General features: G+C 46.1%; 2 protein-coding genes across 3 annotated transcripts; both read left to right on the top strand.

Moving 5' to 3' along the window:
- The first annotated feature begins 263 nt into the window (after nt 1-263).
- On the top strand, nt 264-4,910 carry ube2ka (ubiquitin-conjugating enzyme E2Ka). The gene is made up of 7 exons (XM_083685842.1): nt 264-687; nt 1,631-1,724; nt 2,016-2,074; nt 2,205-2,287; nt 2,514-2,613; nt 2,925-3,053; nt 3,861-4,910. Exons 1-7 carry the CDS (start codon nt 625-627, stop codon nt 3,933-3,935), a joined length of 603 nt encoding a protein of 200 aa, XP_083541968.1. The 5' UTR covers nt 264-624; the 3' UTR covers nt 3,936-4,910.
- LOC310815887 (neuronal acetylcholine receptor subunit alpha-9-II) lies at nt 4,576-12,950 on the top strand. Of its 2 annotated transcripts, XM_083685839.1 has the most exons (6): nt 4,576-4,594; nt 7,317-7,462; nt 8,876-9,030; nt 9,800-9,980; nt 11,231-11,582; nt 11,919-12,950. In XM_083685839.1, the coding sequence occupies exons 2-6, from the start codon at nt 7,367-7,369 to the stop codon at nt 12,683-12,685; spliced, it is 1,551 nt and encodes a 516-aa protein (XP_083541965.1). In that variant the 5' UTR covers nt 4,576-4,594; nt 7,317-7,366; the 3' UTR covers nt 12,686-12,950. The 2 variants fall into 2 exon arrangements, with proteins under 2 accessions (XP_083541965.1, XP_083541966.1); XM_083685840.1 differs by lacking the exons at nt 4,576-4,594; nt 7,317-7,462 and having other exon boundaries at nt 8,974-9,037.
- The last annotated feature ends 2,457 nt before the right edge of the window (nt 12,951-15,407 follow it).

The raw sequence follows: 15,407 nt of genomic DNA, 5'->3' as shown, positions 1-15,407 counted from the left end.
GTTTTATTATGACAGATTTGAGAGTAAAACTTTGACCTTGTTCCAATCTGCAATATGCTTTTCCCTCACAAAACCAGGCGGCTAGAGGAATAGCGGACACATATCTAGAATGAGAATCATGCCCCATATAGCATATCTGGGGACTAAGATTCATGTCGCAATTGTATTAAATCAACTCCAAATAGGGATAAACCAATGGCCAGCAGCTCTCAGGGTAGCAGTGATGGTGTGAAATCACATGACCCGCATTTCAGCTTGCATGCAGTTGCTACTAAAATGTTTCCAGGCAGGACCACCGACTGTCCACCGCGAACATTCTGACAATTTGCCGAGAAAACCTACATGTCTCTCAGCTCGTTTGTAGCATTATCTCTTACAACATCGGCGCGGTTAAGGGCTCTCGTTGACACAGAGCTTAGCAGTGTTTAGCTAGCTTTTTAGCCACCTATCGTGCAACTGTTATTGTTACGCGGATCCGAAGTGACAGAGCAGAGCAGAGACTAGGAGAGGGAGAGAGCGAAAGTGCGAGAGGGATTGCGAATTAGCTGGGCTGCTAGCTAGGCTGAAAGCGAGGCCTGAGCAAGAGGATCTCTTGTCCTCCTGCGACAGAACAACGGCGAAATCATGGCCAACATCGCTGTTCAGAGGATAAAACGGGAATTTAAAGAGGTTCTTAAAAGTGAAGAGGTGGGTTGTTCGTTTTCTTCAATCGACCGTGAATGCTAGGTAGCTAGGTAGCTAGCTAAGTGTTGGTGAAACGATTGCTTGTGATGTGTTGGAAATGAGTGATGATGTTTTGCTTTTAGGCACATCTAGTCACACAATCCATGTTAGCTAGTCTTTGTATTTTGCCAGTTACTTGTATGAAACAAAGACACAGTGGCCAAGGTAGTTAAGTGGGACGGGAATTATGCTTGGCAGTTTATAGCTATCCAGCTATCACTGTTTTGCAATGCGTTTCATGCTGCTGTGTTGTGTTGGCAGCAACGCTAGCTAGCTATGTGGAAATCCCCAGCCAGGTTGCAAGAAGGTAGCTAGCTTACCTTAGCATAACTTTAGCGAGTCTATCGATGAAATAGGTAGGCCAAGGTTGTGAAATCAATTAATGACTAGGCGAGCTGATATGAGATTTGGACTTTTGCAGAATAGGTGTTTTTCTAACGAATTAGTTTGCTGCAAGTGTTAGCTGCAGCTGAGAGATTTTACATCCCACCACAGCCCGCTGTGTCTGTGGACTGTGTGTCCCCACAGGGGTGTCAACTTCTGCCGCATTGGCAGGTTTTAGTTCGAAAGCTAGCGCAACATTTCTACCTGTTTGTCCTGTTGCAGGTGATTATACTACGACTCATGCTGACATGCATTGTCTACACAGATGTGAGCATGGAGTATAGAGTATATCAAAGCAGAATGTTGGACACTGTTCGTTGACAGTGGGAGGACCAAGTGCCATAGATCTAGTCTAGAACTGTTCCATCATCTCTGTGCCCGGTGCATCAACTCTCTCAGTTTTGTTACTGTGGTGAACAAAGTTTCTGCAGTGGAGGACATTCCTCCTTCCTCCATATGTATGAACCCATGGTCTTGGCGAAAATCTAAATATGGCCTCTTTCCTTTCTCCTCTCTCTGGCAGACGAGCAAAAACCAGATAAAGGTGGACTTGGTGGATGAGAACTTCACAGAGCTGAAGGGGGAGATTGCAGGACCACCCGACACGCCGTATGAAGGTGAGAAGCTAACCTACTGGAGTGAACTCTAGTCTGCCTACACTACAGCTCTGTCACATGAGTCAACGCAGTTGGCCTTAAGTGGGCGAGTCATGCAGCAGCAGCAAAGAGGATAGATGGAACAGTCAGGCAGTTGTTTATGCATTCTTGTAAATGAGTGTGTGGGTCACTAACCCGTAATGTTCTGTCTTTGCTTACTTAGCGTTGGCTTTTGTGTGATTATTTCTTGGGTATGTTGGATCATTCACGGTCATAACTATTTGCTTCCTTTATTCTTAATTTCATTTAAAGGTGGTCGATTTCAACTAGAAATAAAAATTCCAGAGACGTATCCATTCAATCCCCCTAAGGTAGGTGTTGATCACCTTCCGATGTTTTGTCTCTGACGCTGTAACATTCACTCTAGAATATTCGATTCACCTGAAACAATGCTGGTCCCTTGTTGATTCATCTCCTAACTTCCTCTGTCACCTCCCCCAGGTGCGATTTATCACTAAGATCTGGCATCCCAACATCAGCTCAGTCACAGGTGCAATATGTCTGGACATCCTCAAAGACCAGTGGTGAGTGACTTCCTGCTACCAGTCTCCCTCACTCTGATCAAGTCTTAGCAAAAGTCCCGATACTCTGACGTCTCTCACCAACTTCTCTTTGATACTACTGGCCTGAGAGGACTAATTGGATGAAAGTAACATGTTGGAATCTCCCACGGGCCAATTTGGTTTGACCTAATTGTTGGAGTGCGCTCTCCTGTGTGTGTGTGTGTGTGTGTGTGTTTGTGTCTCTTAGGGCGGCAGCCATGACACTGCGGACAGTGCTCCTGTCACTACAAGCCTTATTGGCAGCAGCGGAACCAGACGACCCCCAGGATGCTGTGGTGGCCAATCAGGTGTGTGTGTGTTTGTGTGTGTGTTTGTGTGTGTGTGTGTGAGGGAGAGAAAAATAATTCCATGAATATGCTTATTAATCTGTTTTGAACTGTGTGATTGTTTGAACACTTTGTCATTTGTGACTACATATAGGTATCTGTAGTGGGAAGGCTTTACTGTTGGATTTCTATACAGATGTTGTCTTGCCCACTGAGTTGATAGTTGTGGTGTTTTCTCTCTCTCTCTCTCTCTCTCTCTCTCTCTCTCTCTCTCTCTCTCTCTCTCTCTCTCTCTCTCTCTCTCTCTCTCTCTCTCTCTCTCTCTCTCTCAGTATAAGCAGAACCCAGAGATGTTCAAACAGACGGCCAGGCTCTGGTCACACGTGTACGGCGGCGCTCCCGTGTCCAGTCCAGAGTACACCCGCAAAATAGACAAACTCTGTGCCATGGGCTTCGACAAAGTGAGTCCCCCCCACCACCACCCTCAACACCATCAACACCATCTACGAACGGTGAAACAGTGAATTTGCTGTCACACCACTGAGGGGGGGGGGGGGGGGGGGGAAACAATCCATAAAACGTGGTGTATCGCTTTAGTAAAAGCAACCAGACACCGTTAAGCTACGACTGCTCTCAGAAGCTTAGTTTTACGGCGAAATTGTAGTGAGGTTGATGGTTTTAGCAGCACACTGCCCTGTGGAGGATGTTTGTGAAATCAAAGCAGTACAGGCGTTGATTCCACAAACATCCTTCTGGACTGATCTGAGCCGATAAGAGAGGTTATGCACAGGTAGCCTTATGGGGCTATTTCCGTATAGTAACAATCAGTTGAGGGCAGTCGCGTTGCTAAATTGTCTCTATATTACTTCTACTAAAGCGAAACACCATGTTTTCCGTGTTGTTTACCCCGAGTGATGGGTCAGTCTATTCAGTCAATTCACTAGGTTCACTGTTTCGTAGATTGCGGCTTTAACCAGTTTCAATGGTCAAGATATTTAGATTTAGTATGGGCTATGGCTGGATTATTATTGATGAGAGATATTACATCCAATGTCTTGGCCCAGACACTTTACCTCAGAAATGTTTTAATCAATTCCATTCAATCTGATTCCCCAATTAAATCTCAGTTTCACATCTAGGCTGCATGTTTACAGCTGTTGTTAACCGGTCCTTTCCATTAGTTTTTGTAATGGCACTTTTAATGTTAATGAACGGTGTTTGATGAGTAACCAGTCTCTCTCTCTCTCTCTCTCTCTCTCTGTCCACAGAATGCAGTAATAGTGGCGTTGTCGTCGAAATCCTGGGATGTGGAGACAGCGACAGAGCTATTGCTCAGTAACTGAGTCTCAACACCTGTCTCAAACCACCCATTACACCACCTCACCCCACACCCTCCCCCTGGTCTCCATCTGGTCCCCCCAACATACACACACACACACCCTCTCTGTCTCCCTTTTGTCTGAAGCCCTCCTTTCTGATGTGCTCTCTGTTACATGGACCCTCACCTACTGTACACACCTTTGCTCAATCCCTTCTTTTCCACCTGTCAGGCGTCCCCCTCCCCCCCCCCTCCCCCCTCTTTTTTTTTAACCCCTTCTGTTCTGCACCACACTCTTCTGCTGTCCGGGGGCTCCTGGGCTCCAACTCCTCTCTTCACCCCCCCAGTCATTCAACATTCCACTCAATACCTCGAACATTTCTGACCCCTATCCATTGAGTCAAGTGCCATTCCTCCGCCCTCATCCATGGCCTACCTACATTCTCCCAACTCTCCGGCTGTGTCCGAATAGTACCCGGTGGCGAGCTGAGGAAGACAGTAAAGTAGTCATCTATGGATGTTTGAACGTAGCTACCCCCCCCCCCCCCCCTTTCCCCGACCACCACCACCTTTTTAGCACTTACTACATCACTGACATTTTCTTGCAGTAGCAGCACTCGTATCATGCCCAGGTGTCACCTGTTTGACTGTCCTACCTACCGAAAACCTCACCCCCATCAGCAGGTAACCCCACCTCCCTCCCTCTCTCTCATCCTCGTCATGGCTACCGTCACCCCCCCCCCCCCCTTTTTTTTTTAAATTTGGTTCTCGCCTCCTACAGGAATACATTTGGATTCCTGTTTTTAAAAAGAAAGAAAACAAAAATGGCAACACTCAAGGTCACTGTTCACCGATAATGCGACTCAAGCTAATTGAGACTTGGAAGAAAAAAAACAAAGGTTTGAAAAATATTGCATCCACTGAACTACGCCAACAGAGAAAAAACTATGTCAAAAGAATTCATCTGTAAATAAAGCTATTAAAGTCTGTGTAAATTAATCTACAATTAAGAGCTTGGCGTCTTTATTATTATTTCATTTCTTTACTAAAGAAAAGATTGATGTGTAGAGCTACAGTTAAAGATTGCATGTTTGTTTGGAAATTGTCTTTGCCTAATCTTGGATAGCCAGGCAGTGCGCCTCCTGAATATTGAATTATACGTAAGCATGAAAGGTCTGCGGCAACATTAGTCCGTACCAGTCTGCACTCTAGTTGTCTCTTGCTGCGTGTGTGTGTGTGTGTGTGTGTGTGAGAGAGAATCTAGAATGAGGAGCTAAATTTATGAGGCTGGGGGGAAACGCAATCCAAAGGGAATTACGTTGTTGGTCGAACTAGAGCAAGCAAATGAATTCCGAAGATGAATTGTGCTTGTGTGTAAGCATGCTCCAAACATTTGCATGTGTAAGCTACTTGTAGACACAGCAGTATTGCAGTCGGTAGCACCAATGACGTTAACAAGTTTATCCAGACGATGCAAATCTCCAATATGTGGTTCATGAGCGACACTGGAGAGATGAAGAATTGGTGCTCAGTTCATCTTTGATGAATACTGCAGAGCATGTTGTTTGTCCGGTGAGGCGAGAGAGATGCTGAAACTTGACAGATGGCAGGTTCTGTAACATGTCGCGCTAGAGAGTCAACCTCTCCAAAAATTCCATCTTTATCACAGGAGAGAACTTGGCATGGCTCTGGTCACCATATTGCACTCTGCATACTTGCACTGAGAAGAGGCCTTTCACAAGATAACGCGTGTGTGTGTGTCTCTGTGTGTGTGTCTCTGTCTGTGTCTGTGTGTGTGTGTGAGAGTTATCTAAGGTGTTTGGCCTGTGCGGCCTTATTGCGGCCCCACACAGACTCCCCTGCTGCACTGCAACACCTTCTACGGAGCTACAGGCAAACCTAGCTTAGATTTCACAGACTTCCCAAGTGACAACGGCTTGTTTTGTACCTCTAGAGCTCTATTCAGTCTGAGGAATATCTTAGTGGTTAGGGTTAGAGTCATCACTTGAGTCATGGAAAGGGACAGCATTTAAGTCCAATCACACTCAGTAAAAGTTCCCTTGAGACTACTAGTCTCACAAGGCCACTTCTACCACCCACAGCTGATCCTGTAGCCTAACCCCTGGCACCATGGCACCCTATTGCCCAGTTCTCTTGAGGCCCTCACAAATATAGCCCCAATGTGTAACTGACTGTGGAATTAACTATTTGACATTTGTGATGATGCTAAACCTGATATTCATGACATTAAGTCTGAACAATAAACTACTCATTGATCCATACATTGGGCCTTTATTAAGGTATCTTATATCTTCGCCATCTCCTTCCGCATCACCAGCCTGCGTGCCCACCTGCCAAGCGTGTGTGATTGACAGCTGAATACCCCCAGTGTGCGGTGAGCCGGTGGGCATCTTGTTTCCCTCGTTCCGCGCGTGCTACGTGATAGCCGGGGTCCTATTCCGTGTCTGAGCGGGCATGCATCCTCCCCTGCCAAGCAGTAAGAGCTGTACCTAACCGCGAGGAGGACGAACGGAAATAGCGCGCTGCTATAAGCAATTGAGTTCAATTGGGGTTGAACGGGCGTCATGTAAACCAGATGGGAATTAAACCCAGGAGCACTAATTTAAGTTGCTCAAACATCCTATTGTTTCCTGTTGGACCTATTCATCGAAAATGCCCAAGGTGGTCCTAGTTGTGTTCTTTGCGATGCTGTTGCTTGAAGGTAAGCCAAATGCACAGTGCTGCGTATTACGTTGAAGTTTATTGATAAAGCCTGAACCGAGCTTGCTTTCTTTCGTGTAATTTTGCATTTGCAAATGTTGTCTTATCTTAACATTTTCAATGGAAGTTCATTGTTTTTATTAGTAACATTTAACATCTACATTTGCTAAAGTTTAGCTGCGCTTTTACGCATTTAATTTACGCGGCTTGTGCCTTGACCAACCCGACCTGTAGGGCACATCTCCCACCACTCAAGCCACCTTTCCCAAACAGTGTCCTCCCACAGTAGGATTTCAGATGGGATGAAACTTGCACCCCTCATTCTGGCTGGGTTAGCATTGCCCCAATCTTATACCAACCTTAAACACGTATGCGTTGTCTGAGTTGGATAGGTGTATGGTAATAGCTCTAACTAGCAAGGTGATATGTGTACAATAATTGCCTACACTTTATGCAATCTTTTCAGATCTGCATAAATACGTTTAGGGGTGAGGGGTCGATTTGGATTTTGGGCAGTTAGTCTTGGGTAGAAGTTGCCCATAGTGGGCACAGATCAGCTTACCCTCGCCAAATCGTATTGCTATGAGGTGGTAAAAAAAACAAATGCTGTAACTGACCATAGATCAGTTACTAAGGGCAACTTTATCCTACTTCACTAATAAACAACCATGTTATCCTCCTACAGTGGCCCACTCTGCCCAGGGCCGGTTTGCTCAGAAGCTTCTGAACGATCTGATGGAGAACTACTCCAACGCTCTGCGTCCAGTGGAGGACACGGACGCGGCCCTCAACGTTACCCTGCAGATCACTCTCTCCCAGATCAAAGACATGGTGAGCAACAGAGATTACAGACCACTTCTCTCAGGTAACGGAGAACCAGGGAATATGAACAACCTCTGGTGAAATTATATGTTAGACAACAGAGATGACCACCAACCTCTCTCAGGGCAAGTGAAAGGTGGGATACTCTAGATTGCTGGCTTCTCCTACACTTTAATTAGGATTGGACAAGGCGATTACTCATGATTATGCCCTCCTGATCAAATGCATAGTGCAGAACACAACTCCTCTGGGACCCGGAGGATAGGATGAGTATATCAGGGGAGGCTGGAGGAGGTTGAAATCGGAGGATGGGATCATTATATTGCATGGAATGGAATGAGGAATGGTATCAAAATGTGTGTTTGATTCCATTCCTCATTCCATTCCATGTATTACAATGAGCCTGTCCTCTGATTTCTGCCTCCACCAGCCTCCCCTACAGTAGATTACAATAGACCACATTAACTCTAAAAAGAATGGAGTAGAGTTACACACATGCACATTACTTATGGTTCATCCAGAGGGCTTTGCCAAGTTGCACTGATCAGCTGCATATCAGATCCTAGTGGACAACAGATAGGCTTGTGTTGTTGATGTGTATGGATGAGGCCAGACCTCCTACTGTACAGACCTACAGTTACCCAGCCATCTCCTGTGTCAGTTCAGGTTCAGGGAAGAGTCACCGTCCGATTCCTGTGTGTGTGTGTGTGTGTGTGTGTGTGTGTGTGTGTGTGTGTGTGTGTGTTGTGAGAGAGAGAGAGAGAGAGAGAGAGAGAGAGAGAGAGAGAGAGAGAGAGAGAGAGAGAGAGAGAGAGGAAGATGAGTGTGTTCTGTCCAGTGAACTCTGGGGAGAGATGAAACACCTGTTTTACTGCCTCACAGAATGTTAATTCACTCCTCTATCTGTGTGATGAAATCATCCTGTGGCTTGGAAATGCAGACTCATTACAGGTGAATGTGTGTCTGTGTGAGTCATTGTGTGTGTGTGTGTGTGTGTGTGTGTGTGTGTGTGTGTGTGTGTGTGTATTTGAGTGTCCCATTACCTGTGGGGGTAAAGCTCTCCTCAGTTCCCTGGTTAAGCCATGCGTCAGGTTCTGGCAACAGAATCCACCTACCCCCCCAGGCTTGTCTCCGTATCCACCTGATATTGACAGCTGGCTCTTGATTTCAGTTTGTCTGACTGACAGTCTGAGGCTCATCCACCCTACGTAATGCCTATAGGTAATGAGCTACTGTGTGTGTGTGACAGAGAGAGAAAGAGAGCTTCATCCTTTTTAATACCCTGTGCGTGTGTGTGTGTGTGTGTGTGTGTGTGTGTGCGCGCGCCTGTGTGTGTGCGCACATGCGTGTGCGTGTGCGTGTGCGTGTGTGTGTGTGTGTGTGCGTGCGCACGCGTGTGTATGTGTGTGTTTGTGTGTGCAGGATGAGAGGAACCAGGTGTTGATTGCGTACCTGTGGATCCGGCAGACCTGGCATGACGCCTACCTGAAGTGGGACAAGGAGGACTACGACGGCCTGGAGGTCATCCGCATTCCCAGCAGCCTCATATGGCGGCCCGACCTCGTCCTCTATAACAAGTACGCCGTACGTCACACAGCCACAAACCACGACATCTCGGTTGCTAGCATACTTTTTCGTGACAGAAAACCTTGGTACCACTTCACAATACGTACAGTAGACCCTATACCATAGTAGTAACATTGTAGTAACCATTTTCCTTCTTCTAGCATGGTGACTGCCTATGGCCCCTGGTCCGAGCATTGATCTTATGATGACTGATGGATAGATGATTCACTTACTTAAACAAATGTATTTGTTGTAAGTCGCTTTGGATAAAGGCGTCTGCTAAATGCCATAAATGTAATGTAAATGTAACATTGGAATCCATGCAAGGACTGTACGTAATGTAATCATCATGCAGGTTCCCCATTGGTACATATGCATATCCTAAGTAAAGTATACAATCAAATGTTCATATGCAACTCTATGTAGCGTATAGTTACAGTTTTGACATTTAGCGGACGCCTTTATCCAAAGCGACTTACAATAAATACATTTGTCTAAGTAAGTGAATCATCTATCCATCAGTCATCATAAGAAAAATTAATCTATGCTAGGACCATGGGCCATTGGCAGTCACAATGCTAGAAACTTCATTTAGCGTTTAAATGTGGGGTTCAAAAGTAGGGTTCAGGGAACCACAAACAATATGCTAATTATCTTAACAAATATATATCAGTCATCAACATACAGTATAACATTTGGTATGGTATTGCCCCAGTAGGGTTTAATGTATAATATAATGTTTAAGGGTATAATGGCCACACGTTTCTCTCTCCTCATCAGGGCGGACGATGACTTCTCAGGGCCCATGGACACCAACGTGGTGCTGCGCTACAACGGGGAGATTACGTGGGACGCTCCCGCCATCACCAAGAGCTCCTGTGTGGTCGACGTCTCCTATTTTCCCTTCGACAGCCAGGAGTGTAACCTCACGTTTGGCTCGTGGACGTACAACGGCAACCAGGTGAGCTGGTCGAGGCTGATGGACCAAACGTGGAACTGTAGGAGGTCTTGGACTGTTGATGAATGAAGAATAAAAGGTCTTGGGCTTTTTATTGACAGCTCAGAAATGAATGAATACACTCACCGGGCACATTTTTAGGAACACCTGTACACCTTCTCATGGTGGAGATGGTGTAAATGGTGTGGGGATGTTTGTATGTTTTCTTGGCACACTTTGGGGCCATTAATACCAATCAATCATCGCTTGAATGCCACAACCTATTTGAGTATTTTTGCTGACCATGTGCATCCCTTCATGGCCACAATTTACCTATCTTCTAATGGCTACTTCCAGCATGATAATGCACCATGTCGCAAAGCAAAAGTCGTCTCAAACTGGTTTCATGAACATGACAATGAGTTGAGTGTTCTTCAGTGGCCTTCCCAGTCACCGGATCAGAATCCATAAGAACACCTTTGGGATGTGGTAGAACGGGAGATTCCCTGCTTGAAAGTGAAAAAAAGTGAAAAAATCTACGGGAATTGCGTGATACAATCATGTCATCACGGACCAGAATCTCAAAGGAATGTTTCCAACATCTTGTGGAATCAACGCCACGAAGAATTGAGGCTGTTTTGAGAGCAAAGGGAGGCCCTACCCAGTATTAGTGTCGTGTTCCTAATAAAGTGCTCAGTGAGTGTACACCCTGTGCTATGTCAGTGGAGTGTGACAAAGGCTGGTCAGCCTGAAAGAGAGACGAGCCATACACACTCCATCCTACTGCCTCGCTGCAGGCAAACACACTCCTTCTCGGTGGTGATGTCATCCTGCCATTTGAGATGCAGACAGTCTCTTTTGAGTGTGTGTTTGTGTATGTGTTAACGTGTGCGTGCGTGTGTGCCTGCGTGTGTGCCTGCGTGCGTGTCTGTGTATCTGTGTGTGTGAGTGTGTGTGTGTGTGTGTCTGTGTATCTGTGTGTGTGTGTGTGCGCGTGCGTGTGTGTGTGCTATGTGTGTGTCTACGTGCTTGTGCTTGTGCGTGCATGTGTTCTGGTTGGACTACAGATCGAAAAACATTCAAACACACCAAGCTCCGATGGCAACAGAAATCAAACACTGTCTGGTTGTTACGTAATCACGGTTTTAAACGAACCACTGTCAGTGAACGTAACTTTCACCACACAGTCCCCGGGACGTGGTGCAAGCTGCTAAAACACAGCTGTATCACTGTAACACACCACACTCCTCTCCCTGTGCTCCTCTCCCCTCCAGGTGGACATATCCATGGCCATGGACAGCGGGGACCTGTCCGACTTCGTGGAGAACGTGGAGTGGGAATGTCACGGCATGCCGGCCACCAAGAGCGTCATCATGTACGGCTGCTGCTCGGACCCGTACCCCGACATCACCTACACGGTGCTGCTGCAACGCCGCTCCTCCTTCTACATCTTCAACCTCCTCCTGCCCTGCTTCCTCATCTCCTTCCTGGCCCCGCTGGGCTTCTACCTCCCCGCCGACTCGGGGGAGAAGGTGTCCCTGGGCGTCACCGTGCTGCTGGCGCTGACCGTCTTCCAGCTGATGGTGGCCGAGAGCATGCCGCCGTCCGAGAGCGTGCCGCTTATCGGTGAGTGTGTGTGTGTGTGTGTGTGTGTGTGTCTCTGTGTGTGTGTGTGAGGGTTTGTGTGCTAATGATTAGGGTTGACGACCCCCCTGTTAAGGGACGTACTGTATGATCTCACTACAATACAATGTGCTTCCACACATGTACATGAACTGTAGAACTGTATATCGGTGTCCTTCTCTTGTATTCTCTCTCACTCTCTCTCTCTCTCTCTCTCTCTCTCTCTCCCTCTCACACACACACACACACACACACACACACACACACACACACACACACACACACACACGCAGAAAGTCATTATAACACTCTGTTTCCCCTCTCCTGTCTGTCACACAGGGAAGTACTACATAGCTACTATGACTATGATCACAGCCTCCACGGCTCTCACCATCTTCATCATGAACATCCATTTCTGTGGTGCCGAAGCTAAACCGGTCCCCCACTGGGCCAAAGTCCTCATTATCGACTACATGTCCAAGATCTTCTTTGTTTACGAGGTAGGTGAGAACTGTGCCTCCGCCTCTTCCTCACCCTCGTCCCGGGACGACTTTGACCACCCAAACTTCAGCCCGACGACACACACACACACACACACCAACGGTAAACCTGGGGGCCACAACAGACGGGAGGAGCAGTATCGCTACAAACATCCCAGACCCCAGACCCCGAAACCCCAACACCACCCAAGAGCCAAACCCCAACACCACATCACCAGAGACGAGAAGACCCACCTCCCCAGCTCCCTCTCTCACTCCCCGCCTGGGAAGTACGCGGGCTTTGAGACCAACGGGAACTTCCCCCTGGGCGACTGCTGTAAGGAGGCACCGCCCTGCTGCCCGGAGGACCAAAAGGCAGCTGCGTTGGCCGCTGTGACCTTCGGCCCCTGCGTGTTCTGTAGTCATGGCAACGGCATCCCTGGCGTGGACTCCAAGCTGGTACGGAACGTGGAGTACATTGCCAACTGCTTTCGGGATCAGAGGGCAACCGCTGCAAAGGGGGCGGAATGGAAGAAGGTTGCCAAGGTGATGGACAGGTTCTTCATGTGGATCTTCTTCATCATGGTCTTCCTCATGAGTATTCTTATTATTGGCAAAGCGCCATGACAACACAGGAACATTACTCACCTATTGTCACGAATGGGATTGTTTTGTTCTTTTGTTTATTCATAAGTACAATAAGTATTTTTATTGGCAAGATTGAAATAGCGAAATGTATTACCTATGTTGCTATGTTGCTATGTTGCTATTTTGGTATGTTGTTCTCCAGTGCTTTCAGTTTTGGAGCAAATCAGAACTCTAAGGGCTCTACCATATATTGAACTGCTACTGACCAAAATGTCATTTATATAACCTTGTATAAACATGTATCAAGAACCAGTACTTAATTTGTTATCATGATCATATGATCATTATATGTTATTATAATCATCATATTTACTGAAGTGTGTCAATCCAGTGTCATCTGCCCACAGAAATACATTTGATACCATACCTAACCCTGTGTGTGATATTTGCTTCAAAAGTCTTTACAAGCCAAACCTTGTGTCTCCTGAAGCATACAAAGTGTGTGTGTGAGCGAACAGTAAACACACCAATCATTACCTGGGCTGTCACTCATCCATCTCTGACAGCTGGGAAACTGATCCCCTGTTAGGTTAAAATGAGAGGGGTAAATATGGCCAGTGGAACCAGCCCATGTCTTATTCACCAGTCTGAAATCAGATGCCAGGGGTACAAAGGCATCACTACGGATCCACAGACCTGGAATTATTTTTCTGTTCAAAATCATCCGGTGAATAGTTAATGACCAAGCTTTGTTTTCAAACTACGACCAGGGCTGCAAAGATGTAAGGTAATATGGAGCATGAATAATGTAGCACAATGAGTTTGCCCCCTTCCAAGCCCAATGCCTTGAACATTGGAAGTGTGTGTGTGTGTGTGTGTGTGTGTGTGTGTGTGTGTGTGTGTGTGTGTGTGTGTGTGTGTGTGTGTGTGTGTGTGTGTGTGTATGTGTATGTGTATGTGTATGTGTATGTGTATGTGTGTGTGTGTGTGTGTGTGTGTGTGTGTGTGTGTGTGTGTGTGTGTCTTTCTCCAGACCTCCACACTCTTGTGTGCTACTCAGTAAGACAGCCTACCACTACAATGAAAAAGTATTTGTGTGATCGCCATCTAGGTCTCAGTGTAAGAACAGCCATGGATGTCTCTCTCTCTCTCTCTCTCTCTCTCTCTCTCTCTCTCTCTCTCTCTTAACACACACACACACACACACACACACACACACACACACACACACACAATTTAGAGTGAGGCTTATAGATTCAATTATCTTTTGCTTGATGCCATGATTCTCTCTAAGCTCGTTTACAAAAGTATTGTCACTGCAGTGCCTAGTATATCCACCAGAGGGCAGTCACCACCTATTCTTACCTGAACAGGACCTTCTCTTACAGGACCTTCTCTTGGAGGGCACAGTTAGAGAAGTCTTCACAAACCTCCCACAACTCTTGATAGGCTACACACATTTCGAAAAGAACCTCCCAAAAATAGGCAATATACAAATGTTGTAGTTGCAATGAAGGTTTATTTGATCAATTTGTTTCAGGCCTCCAGTGGGCCCTCAGGCAGTTATGTCCCTATAATAACCAACTGGCGTAGTGGTCTAGTAGAACCTGAGGAGGGAATTGAAAATTGAAAAATGATTTAGTTATTCATCAATGATCTCTCTACAAAAGTATGGCTGCTGGTTTCTTGTCATACTGTATCAGCCCACCTCCACAGCGAGTTCAGAGCAGTCATCATTTCTTATCGTCTACCAGAAAGTGATTGTCATGTTGAAGCATGATGCTTCTGGGTGAACATATCACACATTTGCACTCTGCGGAGAGCCTGCACCGCGTCCCATCAGTGCTTAGTGAGCCGCCGGGGCGACGGATGCTGTAATCACCCCATGAGTCGGGTAGAAATGGGAAACATGTCATTTACAAAGGCGAGAACAGACGCCTGGTAGACTGCTGATGATTGCCAGAGCATTTTTATTTCACTGGAGAATGAGTGTCTATCACCACCTTTGTCTGTCTGCAGGGAGGTTTATTGTGATATGGAAAAAGAAATGAAAGACAGAAATGTTTCAATTTATCTATGTTTTTACGTATCAGATATTCTCATTAGTTATGAGGTGACCTTTAGGCTTAGTTTTAGGCTTGAAGGCCCGAGGGCCTATGACATTCATTAAAGACTTGCTGCTATAACTAATTCATTGCCTAAGCCTATTAATTATAATTTTTACACATGTTAATTATTGATTAAGCGACTGAAATGGAGTCAATAAAAATTGTTTCGATTTTCAGATCTTGCCCAGTGTTGCCATGGTTTGAAGTCTGGGATGGGGCGGAGGGACGGGAGCCAAGGGAGACGAGAGAGAGAGAAAAACTGCTGCTGGAAAATAGACTTCCAAAGGCACTGATGTGGAACCACCCTATAAAACTGCCTAAAAGTTGTTTATATTATTTTTTGGGGTTGACTGTGTGAAATTCGAAAATGTCAAGAATGCATTTTTCATATAATGTTCATATGGCGCGCATAGTGTAGCAGCCTGCATTAGCATACAGTTACCATGGTGATGATGTAAAGCAAGGCGCTGAGCGAAGGTTTTCTTCTCGCTTATTGCTCTTTTTGGAAGTTTTCTTTTTTTTTTTTGTTAAACTAGCAAATTCACCCATTAGCTGCTATCAAATCACAATAGGCTGACAGGTTTGGAAGGCAAACACTGAAAAACATTTCCACTACTTTTTGATCGCTGTTCCTACTGCCTTGTGCGACAATC

This window comes from Argentina silus (assembly GCF_951799395.1).
Source record: "Argentina silus genome assembly, chromosome: 15".
NCBI lineage: Eukaryota > Metazoa > Chordata > Actinopteri > Argentiniformes > Argentinidae > Argentina > Argentina silus.
The sequence above is the reverse complement of the archived record's forward strand: the minus strand, read 5'-3'. Positions and strand labels throughout refer to the sequence as shown.

Bases quoted from the DNA above. Each gene is read 5' to 3' on its own strand.
- LOC310815887 (XM_083685839.1), top strand. From the start codon at position 7,367: ATGGAGAACTACTCCAACGCTCTGCGTCCAGTGGAGGACACGGACGCG. The intron at 9,031-9,799 runs GTACGCCGTACG...TCTCCTCATCAG, and splicing joins GACCTCGTCCTCTATAACAA to GGCGGACGATGACTTCTCAG. The intron at 9,981-11,230 runs GTGAGCTGGTCG...TCTCCCCTCCAG, and splicing joins GGACGTACAACGGCAACCAG to GTGGACATATCCATGGCCAT.
- ube2ka (XM_083685842.1), top strand. From the start codon at position 625: ATGGCCAACATCGCTGTTCAGAGGATAAAACGGGAATTTAAAGAGGTT. The intron at 688-1,630 runs GTGGGTTGTTCG...TCTCTCTGGCAG, and splicing joins AGGTTCTTAAAAGTGAAGAG to ACGAGCAAAAACCAGATAAA. The intron at 2,075-2,204 runs GTAGGTGTTGAT...CACCTCCCCCAG, and splicing joins ATCCATTCAATCCCCCTAAG to GTGCGATTTATCACTAAGAT.